The sequence below is a fragment of the Hirundo rustica genome, chromosome 5 (assembly GCF_015227805.2).
Source record: "Hirundo rustica isolate bHirRus1 chromosome 5, bHirRus1.pri.v3, whole genome shotgun sequence".
NCBI lineage: Eukaryota > Metazoa > Chordata > Aves > Passeriformes > Hirundinidae > Hirundo > Hirundo rustica.
In genome coordinates this window covers 13,803,087-13,817,470 of record NC_053454.1, presented here as the reverse complement: position 1 = coordinate 13,817,470, position 14,384 = coordinate 13,803,087, and the positions used below count along the sequence as shown (strand labels likewise).

At 37.3% G+C, this 14,384-nt stretch overlaps 1 protein-coding gene across 4 annotated transcripts in view; it reads left to right on the top strand.

Annotated features, from left to right (window-relative positions):
* BOD1L1 (biorientation of chromosomes in cell division 1 like 1) overlaps positions 1-14,384 on the top strand; it is a 36,275-nt gene that overhangs the window by 8,910 nt on the left and 12,981 nt on the right. For 3 of the 4 annotated variants that reach the window (XR_009207814.1, XM_040063817.2, XM_058420526.1), the window contains exons 10-15: positions 161-6,290; positions 8,367-8,428; positions 9,753-9,822; positions 12,298-12,335; positions 12,932-13,019; positions 14,049-14,128. Coding sequence is in view for 3 of the 4 variants with exons in the window: in XM_040063817.2 (XP_039919751.1) it covers positions 161-6,290; positions 8,367-8,428; positions 9,753-9,822; positions 12,298-12,335; positions 12,932-13,019; positions 14,049-14,128 (6,468 nt within the window). In the remaining variant the exon portion in view is untranslated. The remainder of the gene's footprint in view (positions 1-160; positions 6,291-8,366; positions 8,429-9,752; positions 9,823-12,297; positions 12,336-12,931; positions 13,020-14,048; positions 14,129-14,384) is intronic. The other variant, XM_040063818.2, reaches the window with a different exon arrangement.

The following is a 14,384-nucleotide window of genomic DNA, read 5'->3' as shown; positions in this document are numbered from 1 at the left end:
AGATGAATGTTTATTACAATGTTAAGTGTGTTCCCTAGTGTATTGGGTTGGGGGTTTTGGGGGGTTTTTTTGAGAATTTTTGCTTGCCCATTCTGTTCAGGCACATAAATGAAGGAACTGTGTAATGTGTACTTACATACGTTTAAAAAATCTTTTGTAGATTTGTGAAAAAAATTCTTCCAAAGAATTGAAGCACAATCATGGAAAAAATGAAATCTCTAAACAACTTAGAAGACTTTCAGAATGGGGGCATTCAGCTGAGGAGAGCAAAAATGATTCTAAAGCAGAAAAAGAACATAAAAGAAAAACCTCCACTTCTCTTCAGGCTGAAGGAGCTCAGCAGGACATTGAAACAAGGGATACGAAAAAACAACTGGATAAAGTAGAAGTCAGTCATGAAGAACCACTGAAGCAGAAATCCATATCTAAGAATGAAAAACACCCCAAAAAAGATACTGACACAGAAATTCAACATGTGAGAAATTCTGCCAAAAAAGAAGCCAAGTCTTACAGAGATAAAAACGAAAAGGAAAGAACTGCTTTAGAAGATAAACTTTCTTTAAAGCACAAATATAAAGGAGATGGTATTCACAAGTCAGGTGAAGATGTTGAACTCCATTCATTTGAGCGAAGTTCGAAAGGAGAGGATGGTGGCCAGAAACATAATCAACAAATAAAGGTTTCTTCAGATGACAAATGTGAAAGAAAAAGTAAACACCGAAGTGAACGGAAAGTATCAGTAACAGGAAAAGATGGAAAAAATCCTTCTGAATCAACCCTAAAAGCTGAAGAATTGCTGAGGAAAGAAAACAAAAAAGACAGACATCTCTCAACAGACAAACCAAGAGCAGAATGCAAGACCAAAAGGTCCTTGAGTGATTCTAAGCCACAGAAGGATTCCCTAAGTGCCTCAAAGCAGCCAGGTTCAGCATCACACAGAAGGAGCGAAAGCTACTCAGAAGATAAGCATGATATAGAATCAACTAACTCTGATAGTAATGTAAAACTTGAAGATGGTGTTCATAAAGATAGACGAAGATCTAAGAGCCTTGCAGAAGACAAGATTTTGTTAAAGTCCAAGTCAAAGAGTCATAGTAAACAGTTCAAAGCATCTGAAACTGAATTACAGGAATTAACAAAACAAGACACCGGACAGAAACTAGACAAAGATAAGAGCCTGGAAGACAATGATTCAGATAAACAACACAAATCCAGGAATGAAGATAAAGGTTTGGAGGAGAGTGGTGCTGAGTTTCAGCTTGCAGGTGGCCCCCAGACAACTCAGGGATCACAAAAAGACTTTAGTCACAGAGTTAAGTTACATTCTGGAGAAAAAGGGGCCGTAAAAGAGAAACACAAAGGTGATAAAGATTTAAGTAATTCCAAACTAGAAAGGAGGTTCTCTGCTGAAGGTCATAAAAACAGAAATGTAAAGCACAGCAACAAGGAAATAAAGAAGAAGGAAGAGAGCATCAAATTGGAAGATAAAGATACTAAAGAAACCAATAATGGGCATGAAAGATTATCTAATGTGACAATGGCAGTGGATAAAAAACAAAGCAAGAAGGTATCCTGTGAAAATAGAAAAGGCAGTATATCAAACCAAGATCTGCATAAGGAGGAAAAGCAATCAGCTAGCACAACTGAAAGCAGCCAGATTCTACCCCCTCAAAAGGCAACTATGAATAATGATGACTTGCATGCTCGTCATGGGGAAGAGCTGATGGAACTTGATTTGAAAAAAACAAAAGCACAGGAAGCATCTAACATTGATGGAAAAAACATTCATAACTCTTTCCAAGCCACAGATGCCAAATGTGCAGTGAAACAAAAAGGATCTCGTTCTATTTCAAATAAGGAGTTAAAACACAGCTTGGCAGATCTGGAAGCTTTTGAATCACAGTTTCTGCCTGCAGCTGAAAAAACTGTTGAACAAGAAGATACTTCTAATAAACAAGTTGGTGCCTTAGACCCTTTGTCCAAAAAAGCTTCCATGGCTCAAGGACCCAGTAAACAAGGGACTTATAAAACAAGTACTGTGTATGAAACTAGTGGTAAAACCTTAAAGAATATGTCCAATAAGGATCCGGCTTCAAAAGATAGCAGAAGACCAAAGAATTTAAAAACTGTGATAAATTCTAGTTCAGATGATGTTCCTTTAGCAATTAATTCTTCAAGAGAAGATCCTGCTGATGCAGAGTCCATTGATATGGATATCTCAGATTTTACAGATCCTTTAGGTACCATGTCGAAAGAATGCCACAATTCAGATGGGACATCCTCACTTGAAGATACTTCCCTTTTGAAAAATGATACAGCACAGGTTGTATACGTGGAGCAAGATAGTGCAGTGCTGCGTTCTGTCATGAAAGATGATGGGGAAAACACCAGCATGGCAAACACTATGGAAAAAGTTAATGACGTGTCCCGGCCTGATGAGCAGGCAATGGAAGACAGTACAGCTGGGTTATGTAGGCAAGAAGATTACAGTGAAGCAGGAAAGTCAAAAAGCTCTCAATATAGGCAGTTGAAAAGAAAAGAGGAAAACTTGATGTCTGACATAACTGAAGATCATGGAGATGTGACAACAGAAGAATGTACCCCAAGAAGAAAAGGAAGAGAGTGCTTGAATATAGATCCTTCCACAAAGGGAGAAAGAAGCACCGTGATGGATAGTGTGGAAAAGAACAAGGTGCATGACACTGATGATATGATCCAGTCTTCCTCTGTTTTAGTGCCTGAAAGAGTTCCTGAGGAAGGTTTCAGAGACTCTGTTATAACCAATGGTCAAGAAGGGATTAATGTGGTTGGCATGGAAGACAAAAATGAAAATAATGCTGTAGGTACCAGTGCAGGAAGTAGTAAACTCAGTTCATTGTACAGCAGCCTACAAAAAACTCCACCCAGTGTGATAGGAACTAGCACAGAAAAGATCATTGAGAGCACTGCAATGGCAACTAGTACAGGAGGAGAAAGAGCTGAGGGTGCATCACATTCTGGGAAGGACAGTGTTGCTACAACCACTTGCTCAGAAGAAGAAAGTGAAGTGACAGTAATCTGCACAAGCATAGAAGCTGATGAAGGTTTCACATCAGGCATATGGGTAAAACGTAGTGAGGGCTGCAGTTTTGTCTCAGGAGCAAATATTGGTGATTGTACTGTTGCAGCAGCTGAAGAAGGTGGTGGCAGTGTTGTCACTGAAGGACTAGCGGAAAGTGAAAGCTTCCTAACAAGTACAGAAGGAGAAGAAAATGGTGACTCTACCATGGTTGATGCAGAAGAAGATGGTAAGAATTCAGTGAACCCAAGTGGAGCAGAAATTGAAGACAGTGTGAATAGTGCTGGGACAGAAGAAAAAGATGATGCTGTGACTAGTGCAGGCTCCGAAGAAAAGCAAAAGACCTCAACTTGTGTAGACACAGGCAAATCTGAAAGTTCTGTGTCCTGCTTAGGAGAAATGGAGAGCGATGGAGCTGTAACTAGTGCAGGAACGGAAACAGGTGAAGGGTCAACCAGTGGTGATAATTCAAGTGAATTTAGGGGCAATGTGACAGCTGGCCAAGTAAAAGAACACGAAGGTACTGTGACTTGCACAGGTGCAGAAGAAAGAGGTCATAACTTCATCATCTGCTCTGTGACTGGGACAGATACCCAAGGAGAAAACACTGTTACTGGTGCATGTATTGCAGTGGTCACAAACAACAGTGCCACGGCTGGAACTAGTGGTGACAAGTCTGAGGATACTGTAACTGGTGAAAGTGCAGTTACCAGCACGGGCATAACTCCTGAAGATGATGCTGAAATTTCAGCAGTCTGCACAGGGCTGGAAGACAGCAACGAGGGATTTGTAGTTTGTTTAGAAGCTGAAAAATGTGAAAGTCTTATGGACAGTACAAGGGCAAAGGAAGAAGCCAGTATCACTACAGTCAGTGTAGGTCTGTGTGATGATGAAGGTTTTGTGACTAGTACAGGCTCAAAAGAAGAGGATGAAGAAGGTGAGGACATTGTGACCAGTACAGGAAGAGGAAATGAAGAAAATGAGCATGCTTCTACTTGTACAGGAGTAGAAAGTGAAAGTGCCCTAATTTGTATAGGTGCAGAAGAAGGTGAAAGTTCCATTATATGCATAGTTGCTGAACAAATGGAAGCTGAGTCAGGAGTGGCTGGCACAGATATAAATAAGCTTGCTGTCGACAGCATGACAAGTGCAGAGAAAGAAGCTAATTGTGGCACAGACTACAAAAGTGACAAAGGCATTGTTGAAAGCAGTGTGACCAGTGCAAGTGCTGCAGATGAGGGTGCCTTAGCTGCACAGAAAGGAAAGTGTGAAGGTACCTTGCTTCCCTCAGATGCTGAGGAATGTGAGGGTCCCATGACTAGTGCTATGGCAGTGCAAGATAAGACACAGTTTGGTGCTGAAGACAAACATGAGGATGCCATGACTTCCTTTGACAGCAGAGAACTTGATGCCTCTATAAGTAGTGCAGTTCCAAAGAAAGATGAGACTTCTCTTACTCCTGCTGACAGAGAAGTAAAAGTTAAAGGTGATGTCATCTCTACCAGTACAGTGGAAGATGCTCCTTTACATTCAGCCACAGATGCTGAGGAAGGTCCTGTTGCTGTTGCAAGAGTAAATGAAAGTGAAGAAAGCTCTATGATTTTAATAGACACTGAAGACACAGTGCCTATGCCCAGCACAGCTACAGAGTTTAAAGAGTGTGTGAATACTTCTGGCAGTAAACAGGAAAAAGATGAGTGCACTATGATTTCCACCAGTATTGTGGAGGAATTTGAGGCTCCTATGTCAAGTGCAGCTATTGAATATGATGGTCAGCTCCCGTCTGTGAAAATAGAAGAAACAAATGAGAATGCTGTGGTTTCTGTAGATATGGAAGTGTATGAGGTTCCCATGCCTAGTGAATCCAGCACAGGGGATGATAATGGTGATGATGGAAGTCACCCAACTGCTAGTGGCAAGGAAGAAAAGGATGAGTGTGCTATGATTTCCACAAGTGTTGTAGAAGAACAAGTAATCCTAATGTCGAATGAAGTCACAGAAGAGGTGATTCAACGTATCTCAGACACAGAGTCAAAGAATGAAACACTAATGATCTCTACAAGTACAGCAGAATGTTTTGAAGCTCCTGTGTCTAGTGTAGCTATGCAAGATGATAACAAACTCACTGCTTCAGAAACAGAAGGAAGATACGAAGCTGCTATGATCACTACAAGCATGACAGAAGAATGTGAGATAGTCCTGATCAGTGCAGCGCCACAAGCTGAAAGTCAACTCATTGTAGCAGGAGATGAAGGTGCCATTCTCTCTCCAAATGCATCAGAGGAATGTAGGGTGGTGGAAACCACTGGAACTGCAGATGAACAGTTTGGACTAACTGCTTTCAATGCAGATGGGAAAAGCAAAGGTTCTGTGATTTTTGTGGGAAAATGTGGAGCTCCTGTGCTAAGAGTTGCAACTGACAGTGAAGATCAACACACTGCTTCAAATACAGAAGAGAAGGAGGAGGGGCCAGTGATCACTCTGAGCACAATGGAAGAATGTGATAGTCTCTTCACCTTTACAGTCATAGAAGAAAGTCAACTTGCTGCTGAGAGTACAGAAGTAAAAGACAAAAGTGAAGAAATTTTTAATACTGATAACCAGATTGAATGCATTCTTTCAACTCCAGGCCCAGAAAAAAGCGGGAATTCTTTGCTTGTTACTGATAGAGAGAGCAAGACACATGAGAGTGGGGTGAGAACAGAAGCAGCAGCATCTCACGCCACAGTAGACAGCGAAATCACAGAAACAGATGAAAATGCTGTCAACCTCATGAGTGTAGATGAAGCCCTTTGTGTGGAGATTAGTACGGAGACTGCCGAGAGTCCTTCCCCAGAGGCAGGTGAGGACGATGAGCACGCTGAAGATGTTTTGCATGAGGATGTTACATCAGAACTCTCTAGTACAATTTCAGAAGCAGTAAGAGAGAGTGAAGCTGTAAAGAATGTAAACAATGAATTAAATTCAAACATGCTTTTAGAAAGTGACTTTTCTGAAATAAGGACTCCCCTGCCTAAGACACAGGCTCTTTCTTTAGTTTCTGCAAATGAAGTGACTGTAAACACCAGCCATGGTGAAGTAACAATAGAAACAGAACTAGGGAAAAAAAGAGACCTCACTTTGTTGCATGTAGAAAAGCTACATGACAGTGATGACAAAACCAACTTGGTCAAAACAGATGATACTAGCATCGAAGTTACTTTTCAGAAAAGTAATGCAACCTTTAATTCAGGTGAGGATTTTTTTTTTAATTCTTCAGTTTATAAGTTGTCGTGGACAGATGCATTTTACCATTATAGTTAGAAATAAGTTCAAATAATAACTGTTAAACTATACCTTACTTCTTCATTAGTTGCAAAATGGTTATTAATATGCTTAAGAATTTGTGACAAAGAAGCATGTGATTCTGGGCGAACAGTACCAGTTGAGCACAATTACCTGAATTGTGTTGGAAAACAAATATTGGAGCACAAGAAATTATTAAAATACAGTGACTTTAAGTTGTCAGCTAATACATAAAGTTATTTGCAAAAGGTAAGTATTGTGGAGGTACATGTTGGTTTTGTTACTAATTTGTTACAAAATCCAGAAACGTTTTTTAGGAAAGAGGATGCATTTCATTTTGACATATGTTCATCATTTTAGAAAAGTAACTTCACAGTGATTTTGAAGGTTAAGACTGGGCATCCTTAATCACAACTGCAGATTTTCTCTGGGTCATTATTTAGTGGTCATGTTCAGATTCAGTGTATTACACTTAATTTTGTCCTGTGAATAGACTTGAAATGATTCTGCTTTGTGTTACAAAGGAATCAGCCAGTTATCCCAAATAAGTATTTTAAGTGAGCGATAGATGTCTATTTTAAATAGAAAATTGTAGTATATGGCATTAAGGATATCATACTCTATATCTTGATCTGTCTTTCCTATGCTAACATTTGAAGTGAATCTGCCTGGTTACTGGTTCCTAAAATACACTGTAAATGAACATCCTACTATTTTTGACCTTGCATCTCTTTGACCCTCTGAAGTACCTGAAGCTCCAATTTTTTTAAAAATAATGAACTGTGTAGATGCTATAATGAAGTCATTATTGTGACTTCATTATAAATTTTGGAGAAATTAAACTGTAGAAAAATCTGTTTATGCCACAGAAAGTGGAATGATGCTGATCAAGTACTGTTTTTTAAATCTTTTCCTTCTCATCTCTGTCTTTGCTATAATTTAAAAAACATTTTATAATGTGGGTTTACATCCAGTTTCTCAAAGAGTGGCTTTATTCTCTAGTTTTATTGCCATTTGGGTTGAGAAACCTGTCTCTGCAGATTTTGGGTTTTTTCTAGGAAAGATACTGGTTTAGTAAGCTTGAAAAGTCTTATTTGCTGTTTATACAAGTGGCAAATGAGCCATGAAAGTGTAAAATGATATACAGTAAAGTATTCCTATCTCAGTGCTTGCCTCAATCCTTGTTGTCCACTGAGTACCTTTTGTAAATGGTAATGGTACTTCTTCTGTGAACTGCAACCATGATTTAATCACTTCACATACGTCATTAGTGAATTATCATGTTGTAACTTCTTTTTGTTTAGGAAAAGCTGTCTAAACAGGCTTCTGAAATAGGTTTCCAAAAATGCTGTAGAAATCACGTGACAATGCTGTTGCCATGGCCTGTTTTTAAGATGTTATAAAGCATACACTTGTTCCCATGGGGAATGAAATGGGAAGGGGTTTTATGATTTTCTGAAACCACAATGATACTAACAGGAACTACATAGTTTTTAGTCTCTAGAAATTGGACATTTTCAGTGGTTATGGTTCTGGAGCTGACAAATTCAGACCTAACTGTCACTTAAAGCAAAATATATCCTTAATATTAACTCTTAGTTCTGCATTTATTAATGCAGAAGCAGTTTGCTGTTTGGAATTTGGTTTAAAAAATCTGTTGATGCTTCCTTTTTGAAGGAAAAGCAAGAAGAAAAAAACAAAGTTAGAATTCATAAACAAGCAAGAAAAAAAAGCCAAAGTCAGAATTCATAAATAAGCTGTGGTAAATCCTGATACCCCATATTTTCCAAGCCTTTTGTATTTAAGGAAAACATAGCAGTACTTGTGTTCTTGCAGATGCCAAGTTCAGGTTTTATTGAGCTGGTTTGCTGTAAACAGACTGGCTATTGTTTCTCTTGTCACAGGAAGGGTTTAAATTCATGTGCTGAATTCATGAGGTAGTACTGAGAAATAACATTCTACTGTAGCATGAGATAAATGCATAATGTAATCTGATAATTTTAACATATTTGTATTTCATTAGGCAATAATGCAGCCTTACCAAAGTTGGCAGAGGAACTAGAGAGTACCTTGAGAACTGACAAGGTATTTATGTTATTTTGAAACTTTTTACTGCACTGTTTCTTGCTTATTCATACATCTTGCTTGGATTTCCTCATGTACTTTTTGATTTTAAAATGGAGATTTACAAATTTAAACTGGAGAGCTTTGAAAGAGTAATTTCACAGATTAGTTGGCTGTAGTTTTGTAAGCTGCTGGCTTTTAAATTGTGGACTGTCCATGTTATTCTGTGCTAGGAGTAATTCCCTCCTTCAGCCATACTCTATCTGTGACTGAGACATTGAAGCTTGTTTTTTTAAAAATCGGTCCCTACTGTGTGCGTGTTGCTTGATAGTGCTTGTGAAGTGGTCACGTGTACCCCAGCTCTTAGAGCTGCAAATGTTGGGTTAGTCCTTGGAACCAGTGAACAAACCTAAACCTGCTCTGCTGTTCGTTGCATCGCTTCCTGGTCGGTCTTCAGACTTGCACATCCGTGTGTTTGAGCAAGGCTTGCTGCTGTTGTGCTCTGATAACTGCAGCCCATTTATCTGCTGTCACAGAAGGGTGGTGCACCCTGGATAATCGAGGGTGTTTGGCCTCATGGTCAGCTTGTGTAAGGCCAAAGCTGAGTCTGCATGGCTGGGCTGTGTTCCATAGCAGGCAGGATTCCACATGGTTTAGTTCTTACTCAGATGCAGGAGTGCATTCAAGTGCCTTGTCAAGCTCTGAGAATAAGTTTTTGAGGGATAACATGGTTCAGAAATTCAGGCATCTATGGAAGGGTGGACTTCAGGAAAGTGGAAGTCAGCTTTGTTGTGGTGGGAATTGTTGATAATTCCATCTGCAAACAGCTGCACTGTTTACCAGCATAACATGGTTCTAGAGTCAGTATAACCATAATGTGGAACTGGATCTGAGTTTACAGTGTTTAGATCAAACTTAATACACTTGGCTGCATATAGCATTATTTATGCACTACTTTTTTTTTTTTTTTTTTTAAAGCAAGAAAACCTAAAAAAACCACCCGAAACCCAAAACTACCTTGCTTTAGGTAGCAGATCCTTTTTTTTCCTTGTATAGATGAACATTTCTAGGCTATTAGAGTAGGTGTTTCACCTTGCATTCCTGAAATCTGCTTTTTTAAACTAATCTCTGGTACTAATGTTAACTCTAAGGTCAAATCTAAATACTGTACTGTTGAACTTAGCTCTGTTTCTTCTTAATATTTGTACTGATGTCTTAATAAGAAAGCCTTTGAAGACTTTTATAGCTCATGATAAGACAATGTTCATCATGACATGAAGGAGCAGAGTGAGAGATACTTGTTCTGAATATCTGCAGTATTTGTTTTTTTTGATTTTGCGTTTAGTCACAACAGCCTGAAAGTGCGAGAAGCGAAGAGGGATGTGTGGATCTTCAAACGAAGGAATTGCAAAAAGGTGACTTTTATACTGACAGCAAATTACTTTCTTGCTGAAAGGACTATTACTTGTGATGGGAGGGTTGCAGATTTGTTATATACGATGTATAAAGGAATTGAAAAAAGCCTTCAGAAATCTTTGAATGTATCTAGGAGTTCAGGAGGCCTTAAATTTGGTTTGTGGGAAAGGATGGTTAGACTTTTCTTCCAACACGATATGCCGAAAGTAGGAAAGGACTTCTAAATTTGAGATTTAAAAAAAAGTAGGCTGCTAATATTCTACTTAAAATCAATAAATAAAAAAAAAAATTTGTCCAGGACAGATACAGAGACTTCCCCAATGGATGGCTTTCTTCCTTATAGTTTAGAACATCCTGGTTTTTAGGGTACAGTGACAGGCCATGTGAGGATATGAAAACAGTAAGTACTATATGACGAGTCAAAGACTTTACAGAATTCTTTTTTTTTCTTCTTACTCTCTAAAAGATTAAAATAATTGTAACCATCCACTCAAATTTGAAGAGCAGTTGTAAGTAGGTAATCGTATAGTTAGAAACCTCAATTAGTCAACTTGGATCTGTGCTCAGTAATTCCTTTTCCATGTACTTAAACTAATCTTCAGTAGGACCAAAACTGAAAAAGTCCATTCTTCCCAAACCCAAATTATGCATTGCAATTGCTTGTGTTTCCTGTTAAAGGAGAAACAAATGCCTGCTTTGTGCCCGTGTTGATGGATTTTGTGCTCCAGATGCATTACAAAGATGTTTATAACACTACCAGATGAGAGCTAATCCTCAGTTATTGGAATGATAAGCAGAACTAAAATGAATCCCAAGAGGTACCAGTGTTACTGCTGCTTGTATTGTCCAGGGAGGTTAAAGGTGCATTTCCTCTAACAGAAAGTTGCAGCTGAAAGCCTACATGCTGTGAAGGGACACACTGTTAAGCTCACTTCTAAATTTTTAGGCATACCATATAGAAAACAAAAACAGCAATAAAGTGAGATATGAGCATCAGTATAAAACTTTGGAATTTTTTTTTTATTCTCATGTATGTCAGATTCATATGCCTGGTTATGAGGTGGTGTATATTCAGCTGAGTGATAAGAGACATACTCTGCTTGCAAGAAAGCAAATGTAAACCCTGAGAATTGGTTAGAAGAATGTAGACTTCTGAACAGCAGATCTAAAATTTGAACAGGTTTTTCTGTACTGTAAGGTTTCTTTGAAGTGCCTTTAAAACTCTTCCAATCACTCAGTCACCAAGACCATATTTAAAATTTTAAATGTGCAGATTGAACTAGCTGAGATAATCTTGTTTCTTGTAAAATGTTTAACAAAAGTCCATTTGTTGTGTAAATCGTGTTGGATATGACATGCTGAAGACTAATGCTTTGTGGATCTTGGTAGAGAGGTTTTTTTCTCCCCCACAATAATCTCTCTTATATGTATATATGCATGCATATATACATACAGCTCAACATACGTAAAAGGAAGTTGTTTAAAAGACAAATGTGTGTCCTGTCATGAGTATGAACAGCAGACACAGTAGTTTAGTAGTCCAAGATTCATTGGAATGTAAACAAATCATTGCTGTTTGAGTGGGTAGGAACTAGCTCTTCATTTGACACTGCTTTAAAAATTGAAAGATGTGCAACTCAGCAGTATAGCTGTAGAATAATCATGGCTAAATCATGGAGATTTAAGAAATGAGCTACAAAATACATAAAACTCTGTGTAAAAAAAGTGGGTTTATTTGATTTTAGGTTTATGTTTTCTGTTGTAGCTAAAGGGAAAGTTGCTTGAAATGTTTTAGCAGCTTTTTTAAATCAAGGTATTAATTTGGTGCTTTTATGAGTCAGATTTTAAGAACACTTGATAGAGCAGCTTCTTTATAATTCTCTTTGTGTATTGAAAGTTATGGAATACTTTGAAGACTCCAGACCACTCATCAACTCTGATAATTAATTTTCCTATTTTTGTGATATGGAAGACTGATGTTCTACTTCCTCAGAGTTAGAGTGTAGTAGAATTTAGCAACTGAATAATTTCCTTACATGATTCTATCAGCTACAGGTCTCGATTAGAGAATTATGCAAACTTTAGTTCTCTGGAAGCATTAATATATCTTAAGCACTTTTTACTTCATCCCATGATCCAGTGTCTAAGATTGTGATGGATGAAATTCTGATTGAAATGGTAGAACTATATTTGAAAAGACAAAGTCACCATAAATTTTGAAGATGACAGCCCCTTCATTGCCTATATTTTAATCATAAAGTGATTTTCAGTTATCTTATGCTCAGAAATTTATATTCTTGTTTTGTGGGTATATTGTTAAAGAGAAGATTGGATATCTCTTACTTCCAGCATTGAAAATAAGTTTTACATAGTTTCAGGTTCTCTGAAATCCTTTCAGGGAGGTGATGTAGAGGATATTATTATACTTTGCACTTGCTTAGCTTTTCTGATTGTGTTAAAATTATTTTTAATAGATATGCTGCAGAGGAATATTCCTTTAGAAACCTCTCATGTAAGTACTTGTTTTTTAAACTTGAGCTCTAAATCTGTGCTGCTGTTCTCATACTTGAATTTACTTCTATTTACATTAAATATTCTCTAAAGGAAAATACTATTTTTGTATATGTAGAGCCCATGTTTATTGAGATTCTGCAGCTGTGTATGCTGATGTCTAATTATTCTTTCAAATCTTCCAGTAAATGAATAGAATCTTGTATTGTTGTTCCATAGTCTATGACTGTTTCAAGACTGTTAACTAGCAGAAGAAAGAAGCTTGCCTAATCTCCATGAGAGTACAGGAAAAAAAAATAGGGATTATTCTTGGAAGTTGTGATGAACTACTTTTAAAACATGTAGTAGGTGGCTTAATTCTGAGACTTTTTTCAATACAAGTATCAGTTGAAAATTCTGAAAATACTGCAAGTTTGAAGTTTTTTGATCATGCTGTTCTGTAGAAGGAATGTTACTTGAATTCTAGGAATAAATTCCTTTTGTAACAGCCGCTTTCCATTTTAATGTGTGTTGTACTTGGTAGGGAAAAGTTCCTCCCTTCTGTGTTTATAAGCTTCATGGAAAAACAAGTTACCTTTCTTCATGTTTTGTGTGTAGATGGAAAACCTGGCTACCCAGATAACTGAAGAACATAGATCTAGAGGAATACAATGTAAATCTTCAGAAACAATGGATAAAGAAAAATGTAAGTGAGACAGAAGTACATGAATTTGTGCAAAGCTTTTCTGTGGCAAAACCAGTTTCTGCTGTGGTTAGGCCATAAAATGGTATTTTTGAGAAAAGAATGGAATAGGGAAATTCAAAACTTCAAAGCAATTTATATTCCCAAAACAACTTCTAATATTACAGTTAATATATTTGATAAAAATATTAGAACAGATTTAATTTCTGCACAGAAGAGCTTTATAGTCGTTTTTTGAATCATAAGTGAAGAAGCATTTTTTGTTTGGTCTGTAAAATAATTACTAATTTTATCCTTTTAAAATAAAAGATAAGCTGATCATCAGGAAAATATAAACATTGAGTAGACTTGGGGGGGATGGATGCTTTCTTTTCTTAGGTTAGAAAGAAATAAATTTTAGTGTAGCCTTTTATTCATCTGGAAGCAAAAAGTGAGAAGGAATTCAGTCCATTGAATGGCATAAACATTTCTAAATTAAATTTAGATGCAGTTAACATCAAAATAAGTTGGGCATTTTGTTGATACAGTGGTTACAAGACTGGCAGTGTAATATCTCTTCAAGCTCTGGATTCAACTTCTTTTGTCTTTTCAGCATCAGAACAAGTCAGAAAAATAGTGTCATTAATAACATGTTTTATAAGAGCTTTTGTTCCTCTTCTAAGAATTTTGATTTGATGAAGTGAGTGCTTAAAAGTCATGTATTCCCACATAGCATTAACTGCTTTCCCCGTCTGTGAGTGAGTTGAAGTTGAGGTTGCTGTTGTGTTTCTTGATGTGTTACCTACCAAATTTCAATTTTGAGCTTATCTTTAAAAACAAACAGGCAAACAAAACGTACAAGAAACATGTAATTCTCTTTTGTTATTGTGTTGTTTCAGGGATTGTTAGAATAACTTTGTATTTTTGTTAGTAGGAGGTTGCTTTTCAGACTTTTGTATCTCAGTAATAGTGAGGTGGTATAAAAGTGACACAAAAATATGACGAAAGCAGAAGACACTTTTTTAACACTTCGATTTTCACGTGCTTTTGCAGGCAACCAGCTAATTGCTCAGGATGTGCCAAAAGATGATGAACAAAGTCAGTGTTCCAAAATGAAACCTGGTAATATCAAGGTATTTTCAAGAACTCTTATGTTCTGCAATTGTAAAGATGAAAATCTTAGTTGTTATTTCTTCAGCAGTTTATTTTGGGAGGTGTTTCCATAATTAAGCTACTTTTGCATTGTCTTGAATACAAAAGAACTGACTAGCAGATGATACTTTTCGGTGGGGGAGACAGTTAAAAAAAAATAAAAAAGGCAGGGATCTGTGTTGAATCTCTCTGAGGTGTGGAAGACGAAGAGGGCTGAGTTGCACAATAGTTAGGAGC